Below are 21,804 nucleotides of genomic sequence, written 5' to 3'. Positions count from 1 at the left end.
GTTACAATTTGGAAAATAAAAGCACAATTTTCCTAAATCTCTCTAACTTGAAAAATTTAGAGATCTCTCTTTATGTGGCTATAAAACTTATGTTGATTTTTCTTTGAGTTGGCAACTTTAATTCAAAAAACATGTGTGACACATGTATTTGTCTGTGCTGGGCACTGCACCACAGATAATGTACTTCAACTCAGAGAAGTGTTTAAGAAATCATTAAATAATCACAGCTTTATAATTCTTACAATGCGTTAGCTGATATAGTCTTTAATATACAGTGATAAATTCAAACATTTCCCCTAATTCTTTACTGCTTTTTGTGTTAAATATTAATTTTTTCCTTTTTTTATCAAAACACTGGCCCATGATATACATGGCTCTTGCCATTTCAGTCTAAGAACTTATGCTATGAAAGGACACCTGTGCTGTTTTATATTTTGTTTACATGGGCAGGTAGTAAAGAGGTTCTTTGCTCTGTTAGATAGGTCATAATTCCTGGTGTCTGGTCATGCCAGAAAGAAGACACAATACCAAATATGGCCTAGGAAAATGGGAGGTCATGGCTGAAACCCTCACAGGCACTTTAGACATGTTTCTAAAAGTGGAAAAAGCAAGGAGCGTGATTGAGATTCCCCACATCAATTTTAAGTTTTCCCCTCTTTGTTCTAACACTGCCTTCTTGCCACCAGGTTACTGGGAAATGATAAAGGAAAATGTGAATCTGATTATCTGGGACTTTCTTTTTATCTGCTCCAACCCTCATTCTTGCCAATCAGTTCCAATCTTCAGTGGAAACCTAATTTTGCCTACTGCCTCCTCAAGGAAAAAGGCTTACAACTCACTTCTGCCCATCTTCATTCCTTATGCAGGGAAAAAGAGATAAAAAGACAATAAGAGAATGGTACTCTTTTCTTTATAACATTTAATTTGAGATGTGTGTTTTCCTCCTAATGTCAAGTCCTTCTTCCTCATGAATAAGAAACATGGTCTATAAGGGAGACACTGCCAACCAATTATTTACACAGCAACCATGTATTTACATAAACCAATAGTCTCTATTTAACGGGTTATCCACTGGAGTCGGTCTTGGTTTGGTTTCCCTTCAATAGAAGGTGACCTGTGAGCTTTTTTTAACTTTTGTTTAACTTCATTTTTTAGCAACTGGTTTATAACACAGATTCTTCCCCTCTGCACAAAGTCTAAGTGACAGCTTATAGTTTGGTCTGGGAATCATGCCTGGCTCCTCTTTCCCATATAAATATATATGATATCATTTTGTAGGTAAGATATTCAATAATTCATTTCACAGATATTATCATTGCCTATAATATGCTGGATGCTGAGATAATGTAGAGAGATGGACATAGACTTTAAAGTTTAGTGGACTGTATTAATGCCAACACTAAATAGTACTTAAAAAGTGTACATGTATATACATATATTTAGGCCCATGGAATTTTTTTTCATATAAAATATACAAATATTTTATATGTAACAAATTACAATGCTTCATTAATTTATATTATAGGAGGCAAAAATGCCCAAATTTATACTTTATGCAAGAAATTTAGGATTTTAATATAAGTATACAAGCCATAGGATTTCATGTGTATTTAATGGGCACTGTGGGATCTTCTTTAAAAGTTTCATACTTACTCATCTCTGCAAACAGCTGTCTTCTTTCTGCCATAGTATTTCCTCTTTTCCCACTATCTTCAATCATTCTATGAGAGAAAATGGGTACATTGTGTATTATCCTTCAGCTAATGAGGCAAACAGCCATTTCTCTATAAATACATTTGCTGCAGTTATGCCATAAACACAGAGATAAACTATTTAACACTGTATTTCAAAAATATAGTTTTACTTTTATTAACTTAAGTTGCTGTACATATTTTTCCATATATAATGTCAGAATTGTTTGAGGGGGTATAAATTTTTTATTTTCTAACAAAAAATATTTAGAGTAGCAGATGAGTTGTATTATAACTGAATACAACACTTAGAGTCTGTTAGGCAATTCATTTTTACATATATAGCTTCTTTTTTAATTTTGAGAATTCCTACAAAGAATATAAAGCAGATATAATGCATCCCATTTAACAAATGATGAGACTGAAAGTCTCATGAACTTAGTAAAGTGAATGGCATAGATGTTTGAACTCTACAACAGGTATGCCTTCCACCGCATTCTGTTGCAAATTGTCCCTTGTGCACCCAAAATCTCAATTTAGAAGCAGGTTATTTTCTAAATGTTCACTTCTAAGCTGAGTGTTTGGAACCTGCAATGGTTTTTCTGTACATAATTTCATGCAAGGGAGTTAGGTTCACAACTCTCCACTCAAATAAACATACAGTCTGTTGTGGGACTATCTTAAGAATACCAAGAGTTAAAACTAAGAATGAAAAAAAAATACAGAAATACTAAAATTTGACTTGAGGAAAAAGGAAATAATGAGAAAGTTAACAGAAATGTTGTTTAGTCTGATAGAGTGTTCGGGCTAAATGTTAAAGGTTTACAGGTTGATGGAGTTGATTTTTTTATTATATTTAATTCAACTTTTAAAAACTAAAATTTTATATACACACACATGTGTATACATTTAGATTTGTCCCATTATGTTTTGATTCTTTGGCATAGTAAATATAAGGCACAGCTGATCTTTTTGCCTGCCTTTCAATGGACCCCGCTCCTTCTCAAGTACGGTTCTTTGTCCATGCATTTTTGTTTTTTGGCCTGGCCGTCTTCCTATGCTTAGCTAACCCTTCAGTTTAGGTGTATCTTCCTCTGAAACCCCCCCTAATTCCCTATGATTGGCAGAGTTCGGCGCTTTTCTTCTGGGCCTCCATAGCTCACTATGCCTTTCTCTCAATGCTGAGCTTAACAAATCTTTATTGAGTACCTTCTGTACTCCTGACACCAAGCGAAGCTCTGGGCATACAACTGTGATCAAGTCACAGCTCCCAGATAAGCACCCTCCAGGTGCTTATACTCTAGTGGAGAAGTTACAAAAGCATGAAAGTACAATGAGGTAATTATAACTGTAGAAGTGGAAAGGAAGTTATGTGAAACTGAGAGAGGTTAGTTACCTGGGGATAAATTGAACAGAACTACTTGCAGAAGACTGTTCGAAAGGTTATAATGCTCTGTACAAAATGACTCATTTGAGAGGAAAAAAAAAAACTGGTGGTGAAAAGCAGTGTGATGTCAGTCAATCTCGTCAAAAGCCTCACCAGTTCCTTTTATGAGTCAGGGATCATTGGCCTATTGCCAAGGAAGGAAAGAAGGACATGGATCAGCCTTGGTTTACTGAGTTAAGAAAAGAGTGTATGCATTCACAATGGGTGATAATATAAAAGGGTCAGGTTAAATAAAAACTGGAAAGGAGCTGAGTTATTAATGAAGCTTTGGTAAAAATTCACTGCTGAACATGATCAAATACTCTCTTTTTATAAGATTTTAATTATGCACATGTGGTTGATATATAGAGATCTGGAGAAAAACACACCCTTCCTGATTCATATAACTCTATATTTTTTACTCCAGAGGAAAGGGATAGATAAGAATCTGACATTCACAAAATAATCTGGATCTAGCTCCCAATTTTTATTTCAAGAGGATCAGAAGTAGAGTCAAAAAAGAGACAGGGGATAGAACCAATGATATGTTCCTCTATCTGTCTATATATTGGAACGAGATTAAAAAGCTATTAAAAATAAATCACAAAGGATGGCAGGTTGGAAAGCTCTGGCTGAAAATGTCAGGGAGGTAAAAACTGTCTTCTGAACTCCCAGTGCTTCTGTCTGTACTACTCGGTTGGTACTGTTTGTAATATCCCTTTTTCTAGTTAACTTTTTGTTTGTTTCTCTTTAGGATTTTGAGGGAAGTGATCTCAAAAATTCTAAATTCTTCACAGTGCCCAGCAAAATCCAATCAATAAAGCTATGTATGTTTAGTTAAAAAAAAAACAGAAATAAAGAGGAAAGAAAAATAAGAGCTAAGTTTGCTTTCTATGAAATAGACTTTCAATTATATTTCCAAAGCTGACTCATAAAAGAGTGAGATTCAATTTGTACTAGTTTTAGAAATTAATTATTTGAAATGAGAGAAGCTAATTTATATTTTTTTAAATAATCTAGGACCATATATTTTAAAGCAAAATCTTGTCTTATGAAACAGAAGTTGAAATAAATGCAAAGTACATTGATGTCATCTTTTAGTCTATTCATCACCATTTTTTGGCTAATTAACTCATAAAAGAACCATCATTAGTTACACAACAGGTATTAATTCTCACTTCTAAGTAAAAGGTCTACCTTATGAGGGAAAGAAGGAAAAACTCAGTGGTGTGCAATAATAGAAAGCATGGAATATAATTATGAATATAAAAGGAAAAATTACATACTTCTCAGTTTATCTCCAGCATTACTTGGGAAGCATCACTGTTTGGTAAAATTGAGAATATTCATTTATTATCCATCAATGACTGTCACAGTAGTGAAAAAGGAGGGGTATGCTAGTTTCTTGCTTGCACTGACTCAATAGCAGGACTCGTGGGCAGAGTAAGTTCATGAATCCCAACAAGCAAGAAAAGCACCACTGTGGGCACCTTGGTTTCCAATTTAACTCTGACCAGCAGGGCTTGAGACACATAATGCCTGACCACATTCTCACGGCTTTAGAAAAAGGGAAGAGCAACACATTCAGTAGGGGAAGAAGGGAGGGCTTTTACAGAGCAATTTTTCTTCTGAAATTGTCAAGCTCGGCTTTTTATGAATTTCAATGTAACTATAGCTGCCCAAAGTCATATGGAGGAGATGAAGGGGAAAATAACCCATCTGTGATAATACAATGTCACAAGCTGCGTGGCTCGCCAACAGGCCTAATTTGGTCAGTTTCCATTGTTCCTTCATGTGGATGAGATGCTTACAACCTTAGAATTGACTGGAAGGTTACATAAATGCCCAAAGAGCAAAAAAGAACCAACAGGGATAAATAAGTGATTTATCACACACCTATCAGATGTTTAGTAGAGTTCAGTCCCATGAATTATACAGCGTACATGTTGTTTTCATTTAAGAGAATCTTTCCATTCATTTTCTTAAGGAGTATTTGTAATGTAGCTATAATTTATCATATGCTCTGCTAGTTTCTCGAGATCCAAAGATTAATAAGACATGATCCTTTCCCTTAAGAAGCTTGTAGTCTAGAAGGGGAAACAAATTATTTTAACACATAATTATAAATGGTGTAATATGGACAATAATGAAAGTAGGCACTGGTAGATAATGAAGTTTATTTCTAGGTATATACTGCTAGATATAGAAGGCATTGAAGAAAGGGTGACTCTGAAATAGTTTTAAAGGATGAACAGGAATTTTTCAGATAGAAAAGAGTAAAAGAAGTACAGTTATAGTTAGAAGGAAAAAGCATGGAATTTTAAAAAGTATGTAAGGTGTATGTGGGAATTGGGGATAGATCAGTATCACTGAGTGCGAGTGTGCGTGGAGAGGTTGGAGGGGTGAACAGGCATCAGATGTAGAGGACCTCGTTTGTCATGTCTAGACAGTACAAGCTTTCCTCTGGGAGACTGGGTGCCATCCAAGGTTTAAGTAGGGAATTGATGTGTACAGATTTAGATTTTGTCAAGATTACTCCAGCATGATAGTGAAGGAGAAGTAAGCAGACAGTAGGGCGTGCGGGACGCATGATTGAGGGAAGAGTCCAGTTAGTTGGATACTTCCATGATTCAGAAGTGAAAATACTCTGTTTTGTGCTAAAGGATTGGTTTGAGATAGATTTAGGACACACTCAGAGTACTTGGTGATTGGCAGGTCACATAGAGAAGAGCAGAGGGAATCTGAGCTTTTGCTTTCCCACAGCATTTCACACATAATAGGAAACAATCTGTGGCCCTCATGGCAAAAATGAGTTAGTGGGAGGTGAGTTCACTAAGTTACCCTGGTCATTAAAACAGGGCTGTAAATAGGACAGGGAGAGTTCCAACTCTTTGCCCTTACATACAGGGGAGGAATGAAGTAACAGAGTAGAACAGTGCGGGAACCAGCAAGATATAAAGAATAAATCTAAATGTAGGGCATAGACTGTTAGAAGAAAAGTGAATTGTATTTTGGAACAGTAAGAATAAATTCACATTGAAATATTACATCCTCGAGTTACTTCTTTCACATCTTAAATCCAACATCACGCATGATATAAATTTCTCTTACACATGACACAGATGACATTTTAAAGGTAGGAACTTAACCTAATGGTATCTTACATTTCCAAAGATTATAAAATGCTTTTCCCTACAACCTTGTGAGGAGGGAGGGGAGATACTATTCCCAAGTTAGAGCTGAAGAACTTGATACATGGGTAGGTAAGAGGCTGCCCAAAACACACAGTATTTTCTGGCAGGGCAAGAAATTGAATCCTTTATTTTTGCTTTTAGTGTTTAAATTCCTAGCCTCGTATGGATTCTAATCACCAGTTATCTTATTCCAGATGTCGCTTTTTAATACAAATTAAGATTTCTGAAGCTGGTTAACTATCAAGAAGTTGATGGAAGTTGGTGATTAACAGGCTGAAAGGACATATGGAAGGGTCCATGGCTTTCTCAAATTTCACTGAGAAATTCTTCTATGTTACTTCTTAATGAAATTCTCATATTTTAAAACACCGTTACACTGAAAATAATCACGGTGGTTAAACTATTTCCTAGGCTCCAGACACACATAAACACACCAACTCACACACTGATTCACTCTCTCGATATTTCAATCCACAAAAGCCAACAATGTTTTTAGAAAGGTCTGGCTCTGCTTTGCTTCTGCTGCGCTTTAGCAAACACTTAATTTAAGACTTGCAGACTTCGTGTTTAGTAGGATGGGACTGTTCCTATGCTTTATTTTCCTCTGCTTTGCTCCAGGTGTGTCACAAGAAGACGTCGGCCTCAGCAATCACCAATGCTGCACACTCTCCAAAGTTAATAACTGCAATGAAAGCCATTTCAAGCTCCATTCCTCCTTTAATTGATTTATTGGTGGCATATAAATGCCTGTTTCCATTTCTGTTAATGAAAGAGGCCTCCAATATGACTTTCGCAGATTTACAGTCTAGTTCTAAATAATAAAAAAGTATTCAGAGCTCTTTCCTGAGGCAAAGTATAATTGCATTTGCTTTTACTTTCTAGTCCTTTACTGGGATGAGCACCTGAAAGTAGGAAAATGCTGTTACTAAAATAAATGGTTAGAATGATTTTCTGACTTTGCCTTTCACTTTGAACATCATCCTCTGCTCTTGGAACTTGGGTCTTATTTTGGGGGATGAGGGACCTGAGCACACTATTGTCGTGTAATGACCAGCTGGGTATGTTAGGGATTTGATTTTTCCGTGGAAAGTATCTGCCACAGTAGCTGTCAGCTGTGGTTGCCCATTACACCAGCCTGGAGACCAGATCAAAACTGCAAATATGTGGATGCACTGAATTTGTGGTTTGAGCAAAGCCTTTGTGCTTTTTAAAAGCACGATTGGTGTTCCCGATACACAGCCAGGTTTGAGGTAGAAGTATGATACTAGCTGAGTTTGACCATGAACTGAATTGCAAAACATTATGTTGGAATTCTTATGTTGCTCTGTAATACAAGGTCTAGTAGAAGTAATACCTGCTTGAATGTGGTTGGTCGGATAATAATATGGGTGTAATAATTTATAGTTTTAATTTGAACATTTCACCTAAAATGTCTTATGGTGTGCTTGAGTGTGCTATTGTTATGTTACAGGATTCCATGCTTGTGACTTTGTAATGAAAGACTTTGTAATAAAAAAAGGGATGTTATTTGTGCTGGACCCCTGTATGTGTCTCTAACTTGTAAGAAGACACACTGTAAAACATACTTTGAGCCAAGGGAGAAGTAATTAATTCTTTGGGGAATGTAAATATACATAAACATATACAGACATTAATATGGGTACCTAATGAGGCAAACTTAAAAAATAGAGAAGGCCATTGAAAATGAGAAAACCATTTTTATTCTGGAAAGAACTACTCTCAGTGGTACTTTCAAGTCAGGAAGGAACCTGCTGTTCTGAGGTAAGAGTGTACAGGACGTTTAAGGACATTTGGTTTTGTTTGGTTTCATTTGATTCCATTTGCCTTGGTACAAGGCTAGGACTCCTGCTCAAGAGCAGCTGGTGTCACCTCCCCTCCCCTTACTATTAGTAAGGGATTAAAGACTGTAGAGGGAGGCTGGGAGCAGCTTGGTGCTGGTAAAAAGAAACCTTTTGGAAGAAAGATGATCAAAATTCAAATTCTGTCATGTGAGGTTCAAAGTTATAAGAATGTCTCTAGTGGACTGCGGAGCCCTGCCTAAAAGCTTGATCAAAAGGACCTCGGTGCCCCTAAGGAAGACCGCCATAAGGGGGGTGGTCTGTACTGCTGCCTCCAGCACTGCATTGGGACTTCAAATATTTTTTAGATAAACATGTTTTATCCAATATGATGTACCTTAGGAATAATGTATTTTTTTGCATATGTGTGTGTGTGTGTGTGTGTGTGTATGTGAGCACATGCATCTGTGTTTCTTCTCAAGAGCAGTCATGTTCCGTGGATAGGCCCACGTGGTCATGGTGGGACTATGGCTGACCTCAACATGGGATCGAGAGTCTTCCCTGCCCTCCTGCTGGGACTGGCCAGTTCTTAACCTTTGGTAGGAGGGTGTTAGGAAATGACTGTCTTTCAATTGTGTGAAACTTTCGATTTTGTGTAAGGTGTTATTATTTGTAAACATGGATCTGCTTCTTTTTCCTACATATCTAGTAAATGAAAACAAATGAAAAGTCCTCTCCCCTCTGTCATTAGGAGACTTTTTCAATAATCTTGAAATAAGACAGCCCCAAATTTTGTAATTAAACTTTTGAGCCCCGCTCCCTAATTATAGTGAGATTATATACACACACACACACACACACACATATATACATGAACATTTAAGGAAAAACATTTATAAACTTTAAAGATTGTAATTTCAATTTTTACAGGTGACTGAGTTAAATTTAGTTTCTTAGGTGAAAGGCTGTGAGAAGACAGAATGTATTAGCTGATTAAGCAGTACAATGCTGTTTAGTCTATAATTTCTCTTAAGGTTTAGACCCTTTTAATGATTTGATTAAAGGTATAGACCTTCACCTCACCAAAATGTTCATGTCCATAGATACACAAGTAAAGGAATTATAGTTTCTTGCATGCGCTGGTTTAGAGGAAGGCCAGGACTTGGTGAGAATCAATAGTAGTTTTATTTTATAGGCAGCACCAACTTTTAGCAAAAAGGAGCAACTAGTTCTAACGGGTACAGCTACACAGCAACTGCCCAGGGGAGAGGTTAAGAAGGCTGGTGGTGGCCTCATAAAACCAATACAACAGGAAAGATGTCAAGGTGGAGCAATGATGATGGGAGAAGGCAGTGATGGGCTCCTCGCACGGTGGAAGCCGGAGTGCCTGGATATCCAACTCAATATTCGTGTGTTAGGCAGCAACTCTCATCTAGGAAATCCAAAGTACTTTAAAACATTACTGGCATGACTCCTGGCATTTGAAAGGATTCTTCCATGGGTTAATTGTTCTCTCATCTTCTAAGAGTGTGATCTCTATGAGGAGAATTGGGAAAAGGAGAGAGAATAGAAGTATGGGACAGAGCATTGAGAATCAAGATGTAGGCCAGGGAGGCTTGCATGCTTTCTCATTTTCGTGTTTTTTATTTTTTAGCACTGGGGAGTGCTGAGTTTGGAGAGGTGGAAAAGGGAGAGGCAGGTAAGTATACTCTTTTCTGCAATAGGACAAGAAAATCTAATTTTTTTCTGGGAGAACAAGTAATATTGGGTTGGCCAAAAAGTCCATTCAGTTTTTTATGGAAATTTGTTAAGAGGATAGATCTTAAGCATTTTCACCAAAAATAAATTTTTTTAAAAAATTAAAAAATTTGAAAAAGGTTAACTATGTGAGGTGATTGATATGTCAATTAAATTAATTGTGGGAATCATTTCACAATGTATAGACGTATCAAAACATTACATTGTATACTTTAAATACAGGGTCCAGGAGAAATAATGCCTTCTTGAGTGTGGTTGGTAGGTGTAATAATATGGGTATAATAATTTATAGTTTTAATATACATATTTTACATAAAATGTCATTTGGTATACTTGTGTGTGATGTTGTTACGTTACAGAATTACAAGCTTACGATTTCGTAAAAGAAGATTTTGTGATAAAAGAGGGGCATTATTTGTGCCAGACCCTGTCTATTGCAATTTTATTTGTCAATTATACTTCAATAAAACTAGATAAAAATTAATTTTAGGCCCTTAAAAATGCAAATTTCCCTGAATCAGAAACTCCCCCTTAGTGTAATTAATTTAGATGCTTTTAAAAAATATCTGGTTGAGAGACACACAGTGAGGACATGGCAATTTTGACTGACTGGGAAAAGAAAATCATCATGGCTCTTGAGTGCTTCCTGAGGAGGTCAGGTTTGGATGATATGCTCCGGGGGCCACATGAGAACACTGTCCTTTGAGAGACAGGATATGGGAGGGTAAATGATGGAAGAGGGCCAAGGTAGACGGAAAGATATCAATATGACTGTTTTTATGTATTTATGGATTCAGAACCAATAACAAAGTGTTAAGATGAACACAGGGGTCCAAAAACAGTCCATGAAGAGTATAAAAAGATCATAGGAAATGTTTATGAAATTAAAAGAAAAAATCCTTTTCTTCCCTATTAATTCTGTCAGATAATTTATTTGGGGCAGAACAAATACTTTTAAAGGGTAAATCTCAAGAATTCTAGATTGCAGAAGGAGCTATTTTGTTCTCATTGAAAATGAGGACTTAAGGATATCTCAATTTAACCACTTTTCAATCTAGTTTAATGTGTCAGGAAAAGTGGAATGAAATCAACTCATCAATATTAAGTTAAATATTAATATCATGCTATTTTTTTCCTTTCTCCATGCACACGCTCTCTATGGAGAATATCTCAGGCTAATATAATAGAAAACATCTTAGAAAACAGCAGTGACATCGTAGGGATTCTGATGATTGCTATCAAGTAAAAGCACAGCGAAGTGTACGGAGTTAATGAATGCAGACGCCAAAATTAAATAGGCCACATGGAAAAGAAACAGGCACAGTGTATGAGCGGCCAAAAGTAATGGCTGCAAGGTCTCCCGCAGGAAACAATGGCATTTTGCACACCATCGTCCTTTCCCCAAGACTAGGGTTGACAAGAATACAGAGTGGAAAGAGAAGAAACAGAGGCAGCCCTTATTTCTTGCCCCTGGATCTGTTTTCTGTGAATTTTAAGGCTCTTAATTATGTCCCTTCAACTGAAGAGAATTCTTTCTGAAATTAAGGAATGACCAGAAGAAATCTCTGTTTCTTGATCAAGCCATGGCTCTAAGCTGGTGGCTGCCAAGAATTTGAGTGGGGAAGAATAGCTGGTGGGAACGCGCTTTCTTTTTCAATCTTGCATCACGCAGGCCTTCTGAGTCACCCTGCTGAGGCAGGGGCACGGATGCCTGGGTAGTGTAGCAGGAAGGGACTAAGAGATTCGTTCAAAGATAATAACAATAATAATTGTTAATATTAAGTGCTTACCATGTGTGAGTGGGCTCTGAATTGAGCATTTTGCATAAAATATCCTATTTATTTCTTATCCTAACTCTGAGATAGGTCATAAGGCTGATGAAGGACATAGAATAATGGACGCCAGGGATGTCCACATCTTAATCTTGAGAATTTGTAAATCTGGTACCCACATGGCAAAAGGGACTTTGCTGATGTGATTAAATTAAGGATCTTGAGATGGGAGATAATCCTGATTATCTAGGTGGGCCCAACATAATTATAACAGTCCTCATAAGAGAAAGAGAGAGACTTTGAATAGGGAGGAAAAGCCAGCAAAACAATGAATGCAGAGGGCCTCTAGAAGCTGGAAAAGGCAAGGCAATGGATTCTCCTCTAGAAATCCCAGACGGAAACCAACCTTGATGACACCCTGATTTTAGCACAGTTGGATCCATTTTGGACTTCTGGACCTCCAGAACTGTAAGATAAACAACATGTGTGTTGTTTTAAGCCACTAAATTTGTTGTTGCAGCAATAAGAAGCTAATACAGCTGAGAAAGGTTAAGGAATGTTCACCAGATCACATCGCTGGTAGCCACAAAACCAGGATGTGCAGTTCGGGAGTCTCCGCGGAGGCTATTTAAGCAGCCATCACACTGCACTGCCAGCCTGTCCCTCCTTAGCCTCATTAGTTCCCAAATATAATTTATTCATTTATTGAGAGCTGTTATGTTACTTCCTAATTTTTGTGATCTTATTTAATCCTCTGGTGGTATTATTATCTCCATTTTACAGATGAGGAAACTGAGACTTAAGAGATTTTAGAGATCAAATTTAAATGTAGGTCAGTCTGATAGACTTTCATTCCAAGTTTTTAGCCTCCTCATCCTATTGCCATATACAATGCACAACACTATGGAGCATCTTCCAAATGAAATCATAAAACAAACTCAAATTTGAGTACTCTCTCTCCCGGTAATTCTTGAACACATCTGGATAGCTCATAGAAGGAGTCCCAATATCAACTACACTCCAGAGGGTTAGTGCTGGAATCCTTGGACAAAAAGTTACCATTGCACAAACGCTTTCAATCTCAGGGGCTTCCTCATTAAAATTACCTGGGCTACATTCTGATCCCATCTATATCAATACATTTAATTAGTTCTTATTGCTTAATTAATATGGTCTAATTTAATAGAGGTAAGTATAGTAAAGAATATTTTCGAGCTTCTAGTCAAGACGGTAGTATAGGTACACACAGTACTCAGAACCTCCCACATTCACATCGAAATTATAATTAAACGACAGAACAATCACCATGTAGAACCATCTGAAATCTAGCTGAACTTAAGTCTTACAACTAAGGACACAGAGGAGCCACAGTGAGACTAGCAGGAAGGGCAGAAGTGAGAATGAGTTGGTCCCACACCCATGTGTGGTACTTAAGTATCAGAAGGGATATATTGGTTGCTGAGGTCCCTTCTAAGCCAAGGCACCAGAACCCCTAGCCCAGCCCAGGGATCTAGTGCCAGGAAGAGAAGTACCCATAACTTCTGGCTGTAAAAACCACCGGGGATTGTGGCTGAGTTAGATGAAAGGCTGCTGTAGCCCTAGGCATTCCTCTTAAAGAGCCACCATATGGACTTACTCAGATTCACCAGCTCTAGCTCCAGTGCTGGAGCAGCAGCTTGAAAGGTGCCAGGGACATAGAAGAAACTGAACTATCTGGCTTTAGGATGAGAGCTGGAGGGGGCAGCTTTCTCCTAGATATAAATGCTGGCAGAGGAGACCTTACAGAGCTGGCAGGCAGACGCCACAGCTGAGTTTCCATCAACCTGCTAACATTGTTTGGCTGCCCTGGTGATTCTCTGAGACCTTGCCCTACCCAACTTTTTGTGCCACTCAAGCCCTTTCCAGTGTCTTGTTCATACAAATGACAAGTCTTGGCTCATGCTGCTGACTTTCCTGAAGCCTCACAAACAAGCAACATTTGGCCTCAGCATACCCTGCACCTCTTGCTAAGTAGCCCCAGGTCAAGAACTAAGGGCAGCTAGCATCGGTTCACAGCTTGGACTCTCCTGGGCACCTCAAATCCCAGCACAAGTAGCAGCTACCTGCATATCACTTTGTAGCTCATGCTAGGTATCTTCGGGAAGAGCACGGGTGGGGGCTGACTTTGGCCTGCACCTTCTGGGAGTTGCCAGAGTCAGCCCACGCAGTGGGCAGTTTCAGATCACATGGAAGCACCACCCAACCACCTCCATGAGCAACACACTCAAGGGTGGGTTTGGTGTGTACATGAGCCCTGCTAAAGTGAGTTCTGCTTCATGGGGTCAGTTCTTGCAGCTAATTGGCTTGAGGATAAATCCTCATTGATGTGCAAACAGCAATCAAGGTTCAACTACAAAAGGAGAGAGCATACAGCCCACACAGTGGGCACACCTGGAGTGCCCAGCTTGGGTGACTGGGGAGGCTGTGCTATTGGGCCCCAACAGGACACCTATTATATACGGCCAGTCTACCAAGACCAGGAGATGCAGCAGCTCTGCTTAATACATAGAAATAAACACAGGGAGGCAGCCAAAATGAGGAGACAAACATATCCCAAATGAAAGAAGAGAATGAAATTCCAGAAAAAGGACCAAACAAAATGGAGACAAGCATTCTACTTAATGCAGAGTCTAAAACACTGCTTATAAGGAGGCTCATGAACTTAGGGGAAAAGTAGAGGAATGAGCCAGTCAGAAATGAATACAATAACTGAAATGAAGACTATATTATAGGGAATCAACAGTATAGTAGATGAACTAGAGGATCAAATCAGCAATTTGGAAGATAAGGAAGAAGAAACACCCATTCAGAATAGCAAAAAGAAACAGGAATCCAAAAAACAATGAGAATAGTGTAAGGAGCCTCTGGGACAACTTCAAGAGTACCAACATTCATATCATGGATGCCAGAAGGAGAAGAGAGAGAGCAAGAAATTGAAAACCGATTTGAAAAAATAATGATGAAAAACTTCCCTCAGCTGGTGAAGGGAATAGACATACACGTCCAGGAAACACAGAGAGTTACAGACAAGATGAACCCAAAGAGGACCACACCAAAACACATTATAATTAAAATACCAAGGGTTAAAGGCAAAGAGAGAACCTTAAAAGCAGCAAGAGAAAAGCAGTTAGTTATGTACAGAGGAGCTCCATTAAGACTGTCAGCTGATTACTCAACAGTAAATTTGCATGCCAGAAGGGATTAGCAAGAAATATTCAAAGTGATGAAAAGCAAGGACCTACAGCCAATATTACTTTACCTAGTAAAGCTATCATTTAGAGTCAAATCAAAGGGCAAATAAAGAGATTCTCAGACAAGAAGATCAAAAGGAGTTCATCGCTATCAAAACACTAAAGAAATGTTAGAGGATCTTCTTTAAGAAGAAGAAAAACAGCTAAAAAAATAGAAATAATATAATAGCAATAAATACATATTTATCAACAACTACTTTAAATACACGTGGATTAATGCTCTAATCAAAAGACATAGGGTGGCTAAATGGATAACAAAACAAGAACTTAACATATGTTGTCTACAGGAGACTCACTTCAGATTGAAGGATACAAAGAGACTGAAAAGAAAAAGATATTTTATAAAATGGAAATTTAAAGAAAAGCTGGGGTAGCAATACTTTTACCAGACAAAAGAGACTTTATAACAAAGGTTATAACAAGAGACAAGGCAGGACCCAGCAATTCCACTTCTGGGTATTTATTCAAAGAAACCCAACACACTAAATTGAAAAGACATATACATTCATGTTTATTACAGTATTATTTTAATAGCCACATATGGAAGCAATGTTAAGTATCCATCAATAAATGAATGCATAAAGAAGTAGTGTATATATTCAGCGGAAAATGATTCAGCCATAAAAAATGAAATCTCGCCATCTGCAACAACATGGATGGACCTAGAGGGTATTGTGCTGAGATAAATCAGAGAGAGAAAGACAAATGCCAGATGATTTCACATATATGTGGAATCTACAAACAAAATGAACAAACAAGCAGAAAAGACTCATAGATACAGAGAACATTTTGATGGTAGCCAGGTGAAATGGGGGTTGTGGGGCTGGGTGAAAAATGTGGAGTGATTAGAAGTACACTTTGGTAGTAAAAGAATAGTCATGGGGATGTAAAGTACAGGATAGGGAGCGGAGCCACTAATATTGTAATAACTATGTATGGCATCAGATAGGTACCAGATTCATCAGAGTAATCACTTTCTAAGTTATGCAAATACAAAATCACTGAGTTGTACACCTGAGACTGATATAATATTGTATGTTAGCTGTAATTTTAAAATAAAGTATTTTTTAAAAGACTATTTTTAGTTATTAAGATATGAAATCACACATTTATCACAGTAGAAGAATCATTGGAACCCCAGTCTACCATATATCAAAAATCATCGGGATGAGACAATATACTGCTTATACTAGACATACTATTCTGAAACAAGACTTGATAGCTAACCAAAGGGTATGGAAATGAGGTGCCTACTACTGGAAACTTTACGACCCAAAAGCCAGGACCACAATGAATTATATTAACCCCATTAAAAGATCCCATGCTGTTATTATGTTATGTTACTCTTACAATAATATAAAGGACAAAGTGATATACAATTATATAGAAAATGGACCTGCCCAGAGAACCAGAAAACAAAGCTAATTTTTGAATCATAATCCCCCCAGTTAGTGCATGTAAACAGAACAAATAATGCACACACACAGACACACACACACACACACATTGTACTTTTCTAATTCATGATGCCCATACTTCAAACTCTCCCCACTTCAGACACACCACTAGAAGTAGTCACAAATATGCAAAATAAGAACTGCAGCACTTGAACAAAACGTTTTTAGCCAAATAGCACTAACAGCATGATGAACATACTTTTGAAGTTGTACACAGCCCTCCTGTGATGCATCCTATGTGTCCACTCTGTGAGTCTGTGAATAATGAAAGCCGGTGTTCCAGACTGATGCTTCAGTGTCTGTGCTTAAGGAGACAAGTGTCCCTGGAGCTCAGGAGAACACAGCAAAGGGTAATAGCAGCAGGCTCGGTGTCCCAGACTGAACAACCAGTTCTTTTTTAACAAAGGCTTTTGCCAAGGGGTACTCAAGCCATTTCCTGATGGTGCTGGGCACTCAGGCGCACCCACTATTTTACTGTCACCCAACGCTCCAGAGCAATGATGCATTTAATAGTATCTTAGTGACTTCAAAGACTTAATGAGCCTAAACCACTACCTGGAAATGATTAGGCACTGAGAGAAATAACTGCTAAAAACCTGTTTTTTAAAAGCTCCACAAAGCTGTTGCAAGGGATTCTGGGACTTAAGAAGTTGACAGCATGTGACCAACAGTTACCCTTTGAGCTCACGTAGTATAGAAGTGCATCTCACAGACAGTCTCTTTCAGCTATGAGCTGTTACATTATTAGGCTTGACACATGAATCTGTCCTGTCTCTTTACAGTTACATGAAGTCAGGCTACTTCAAATAAAAGCCAGAGCCTGCCTAACACTTCAGGAGCAAACAACGACAGTGCGTAAATAAAAGAAGCAGACCAAGAAGTTCCTTTACCATTTGTAATATATGTCTGTACTACCATTTCCCAACTTGGTGGTGTTGGTGTTGCTTGGCGAGAACAATGAAACTCAGAGGTCAGGTGAAAGGTTCAAGTGAAGTAACAAAGGCAAGATCAGAATGTAAATTTCCTGGGTCTTAGCTTAGGGCTGTTTTTCAGTCTATCATATTGCCTTTACAAATCCTTGCCACTTTTTGTCTATTTTGATTTACAGATCTATTTCTTTGAACCAGTTCCTCTAGTATAAAAACTCTAAAGAACTCTGTTAAAGAAATGAGTACGGGGTGTTAGGGATGAGAGGGGAATGAAGAACGAGAGCCTTGAAGTTCACAAGTGATAGTCACAAATATAAGGGTCCACGGAAGTCCTTTCAAGCAAGCAAGTCATTGCCCGGTGGTGTCATAGGCCTGGAAATGTTTTAAACTTGAATTATTGTTGTCTAAGGTACATTAATTGTCTGTAGAGCAGCCAAGCTAATGAAACCTTGAAAAGACAGACTTTTTAAAAGTTTGGAGTGCCTCTGTTCATCTAAACTTTAGGATTATGCCAATACTTATGAGGTGTGTAAGGTGGAGACTATTTTTGATAGTGTAGAATAGAAAGAGAATTGAACCTCTTACCTCCAAACTAAAAGAAAAAAATAATGATCATTTTTAGTTTTAAAATACGTCACACAGGGTACGGTGGGCGGACAAATGGTAATGGAAAAATACAACAAAATTTAAAAAATGTAACTTATCCATGACAAATGTGTTTATTTTTATTATAGAGCCTGCTTATGCCCTGATCACACAGCATCAGAATCAGGTGTTTTTTAGTTTAAAAAGTTCAAGCTAATTATGTAGATTTTCTCTTCAAAACTTGCCAAGAGTTATTTATAACATTGATCTTGGAAACTTTCTCCAGAATAGCTTTCTACACTAAACCTCTGTTAATGTGCTGCTCACGACTCTGGGAGCTCAGAACCAGGACCCTTCCAGGGCTGTTAACTCTTCAGAAAACTCTGTATGTATGGGGAGAGGGGAAGGGCATTACTATTAGATCAGCATTTCTTACTGTCCAATGCTCTGCTTGTACAGACATAGTAGACTCCTACCCATAGAGGGAAGTGAATTTGTCAGATCAGGAAGCAGATAGAAGGACAGAATAAGGAGGCCAACGAACAGTAAGAAGGACCAGGAGACAGAGGAGCTATAGGAGGGTGACAACTCAAATCAAAAACACGTCCAGGTTTAGCCTTGGTTGACTGGATAATCTGGGTTTTTAGTAAACCATATGTTCTGAATGGCAGACAACCAATACAGGCACCTTTGTTTTGAAAGAAGTCAACACACAACAGTGCTTAGTTTCTGAGGTCCCAGAATATTTTCCTCCCTTCCTTGGTTTAGATAGTGTGCCTCTATTATGCAGTTTATAATTATATGAGCAAATTTAGTAGCTGTGCCTGCTGTGTCTAATAGCTCCTGTAGTAAACTATGCTGTGTTTTGCAGAATCTCAAGTAAAAGCAGGAGGGGTTTCCCATGGCCTTTAATTTAAAGTTCAAAATCCTTAAAATAGCTTTGTAGGTCCTGAGCAATCTGGCTCCTGGGTTCATCATGTCTCTGTTCACTCACTGCTATAGTTACATATGTCTAAAGGCCTCCTTTCTGCTGATTGATTACTTTGCCTGGAATATTCCCTTTTCTGTTCCCCATGTATAATCCCAACCCTCTCAGCCCCAAACCCGACCAGCTCACGTTAGCGTCCCTCCCTGAGGGCAGGCCTTCCTAATTTCTCAAATCCACTCTAGTTATGTGCTTTCTTAATGCCCTCTTAATTTACTTTTATAACAGCTATCACAATTATAGTCATAAACATATTTCATTAAGTTGTTTTTTGTTGTCTGTATCACTCATAAAACTGTCAGTTTCATTGAAAGCGTGCACCATCTTGGCAATGTTCATTGGAAGATTTCTGTGCACAGGTGTTAAATAATGCAAGCAATAATTACAGAAGATTGATAGTAAAGACACAGGGTAAATTAGGGATGAAGAGAGACTCAGGACCTTTGGCAGATTTGCCCTGGAAGAGCCGGCAGCGGCCCTCACAGATAGAGGGCTGTTCCCTTAAATGGAGGGCTCCTTCTCTGTAGGGAGCCAGCCTTTGGTTGATTGTATCGCAAGAGGGAGGACCACGATGGAGATGGCTCAGCTGTTGCTAAACGAACCTGCTTAGAAGTAGAGTGAGAGAAACCATTCCCTTTTAATCTTATAGCTTCAACTGTATATTAAAGAGTCAGGGAGATGTGATGAAACAATATACCATCCTAGAAGAAGTAATTAACATTTGACATTAGGTGAAGTTTCACGATCATTTCACGAAGTAATTTTGGACACTTATATATTTTTTAAAATTTTAAACTGTATGCTGTTTGTGGGATGTGAACTTAGATAACTTTTATAGGCACACCTTGCCTCAATCTTCCCAATAAATATTACCTAGCTCTTTCTTTGATGATTAAGATAGTCTTTATATACATCAAAAAATATATAGTCCTTTCAATTAAGCCTCAAATGGCCAATTTTGGGTAATTCTGAATATTTCCAAAGTATCCAAGTATCCTTTAAATACTAATAGTTTCATAATACAACTGTTTAAAAATGAATACAAATGAATTTTTGCTACTCTCTAGTTTTTAATGGAGCTTTTTTTCCCCCTGAGACAAGGAAGGTGGAATGCATTGCCTTGTGGCATGTTACACCCTTTTGAAAAAACTGAGGATGGATGACAAAGTTGGACGATTAAATTATACAAGGAACAAGAAGAGAATTATTCCCTAGAACTTGCTGTTTTGGTTATTTTTAATTTTTCAAAATTCACTACTGAATTTTCTATCACTATTTTCAAACAGGACCTATACTCGAACAACTTGGTTGATCCATTATGTTTTTGGCTAAAATGAACTATGAAAATTTTTCTAGCGCTCATAATGTCATTCTTATTTTAAATGAACAGTTTTGAGTAGCCCTAGAGGATATGCACAAACATCTTTTAATCCCAAGAAGTTAAAAAAAATTTAAATGAAGCCAAAAATGACAGAATACTGACTCCATCTTTATGAAGATAACTCAGTCCAGCCTAGTGGTTTTAGAACCTGGAATTTAATTCTGTGTGTACAATCTTTTAATCTTACATTATTCTTCCCTTCTCTGTTACTCTTAAGATCCATGATACAGTGGCTATGGAAAGCAATTTAATTCTTCATGTGGTAACAAATGCTTGCTATAAAACCAATGGGATATGATGTACATTTTAAATGTTTTGCTTGAGTGAATGTATTCATATTCATTATGACTCATATATAATTTAGTTGAGAAATACCTGTCCTCTACAGATTTTAGAACTGAAATTTCTAAATACATGGAAATAAATGATTAATAGTACATACACACATATCTGCAGTATGTAAGTACTAATTTGGGAAAGAAACATTTTAAAATTTAATGTGGTTTTGCTCTCTTATGATTATAACTTTTATCAGCTAACAGCCAGTCTGAAGGTACAACTACAGAACTATGTCATTAGTATATATGAGCATTCTCTAACTGTAGAGCATTGAACCAGAATTTCTAATTCCATGTCATGGATGTTTACTAGATATATTTGCTGTAAGTAAAGTTAAATTCTGTACATTGAATGCTACTTTCTTATTGATTTCAATTTTAATTAAAAAATAAATTCTAGAAGTAGTTTTGCCATCAAAAGTAGTTTTGGGGGTTAGGGTAAAAACTCTGATATGATAAATGAAAGCAGAGATGAAGGTGAAGAAGCAGCTAGTTTCTCAAGCACACTCCTAGCGGCCTTATGTAAACAGTACACTTTAAGAGTTAGATCCAGGTAGAGCTGCTTCATATAGCTGGCAAGTAGAATGACAGTGTGTTGAAACATGAGACAAGGCAATGGAATAATGCAATGAATTTTCAACAGCTGTACTAATTAATAATAATAATAACAAAATAAAATCAACTGCAAAAATGCAGCAATTTCTGTCTTTATTCTCTTGTTCGCATATCATGCTCACACGCCTCACTCCAACCCCCAATTCTCAAAGTACCTGGCATGTCAGACTGCCAGATTTAGCAAATAAAAATGTTTTTTGACTCTAAGTATGTCTCAAATATTGCACAGGACATACTTATATGAAAAATTATTCATTACTTATCTGAAATTTAAATTTAACTTCACATCTTTTATTGAAATCCTTCTAACAGTACTTTAGACTCAGAAAACATTTGTTGGCTGACTTAATATTCTTTACTTTGCAAAAATCAGCTTGCTGATTTTTGTATTTGGCACGGAATCTTTTCTTCAGATTAATTCCTCAGCTGGAGCTGAGCAGCGAAAATAGATAATTAGGAGGCTGTTCGGGCAGGGTCAGGAGGGCCAAATGTGGCCCCCGCAGGCTGCCATCCCGTGCTACTGTTGCAAATCCATTTCATTGTCTTGGGCTCACAGAGGTAAATCCAGTCTTTGCCCTCAAATA

General features: G+C 37.6%; 1 protein-coding gene across 7 annotated transcripts in view; it reads right to left on the bottom strand.

Annotated features, from left to right (window-relative positions):
• The window catches only part of DTNA (dystrobrevin alpha), a 248,881-nt gene that overhangs the window by 118,919 nt on the left and 108,158 nt on the right, over positions 1–21,804 (bottom strand). For 6 of the 7 annotated variants that reach the window (XM_054583514.1, XM_054583513.1, XM_054583519.1 and 3 more), the window contains one exon: positions 1,654–1,721. In XM_054583514.1, coding sequence (XP_054439489.1) covers positions 1,654–1,720 — 67 coding nt within the window. In that variant the 5' untranslated portion in view covers position 1,721. Of the gene's footprint in view, positions 1–1,653; positions 1,722–5,013; positions 5,069–21,804 lie in introns of those variants that run through there. The other variant, XM_054583515.1, reaches the window with a different exon arrangement.

The sequence above is a fragment of the Pteronotus mesoamericanus genome, unplaced genomic scaffold (genome assembly GCF_021234165.1).
Source record: "Pteronotus mesoamericanus isolate MK-2021 breed Mesoamerican mustached bat unplaced genomic scaffold, CSHL_Meso_final contig_74, whole genome shotgun sequence".
NCBI lineage: Eukaryota > Metazoa > Chordata > Mammalia > Chiroptera > Mormoopidae > Pteronotus > Pteronotus mesoamericanus.
This window is presented reverse-complemented; position numbering and strand designations above follow the sequence as displayed.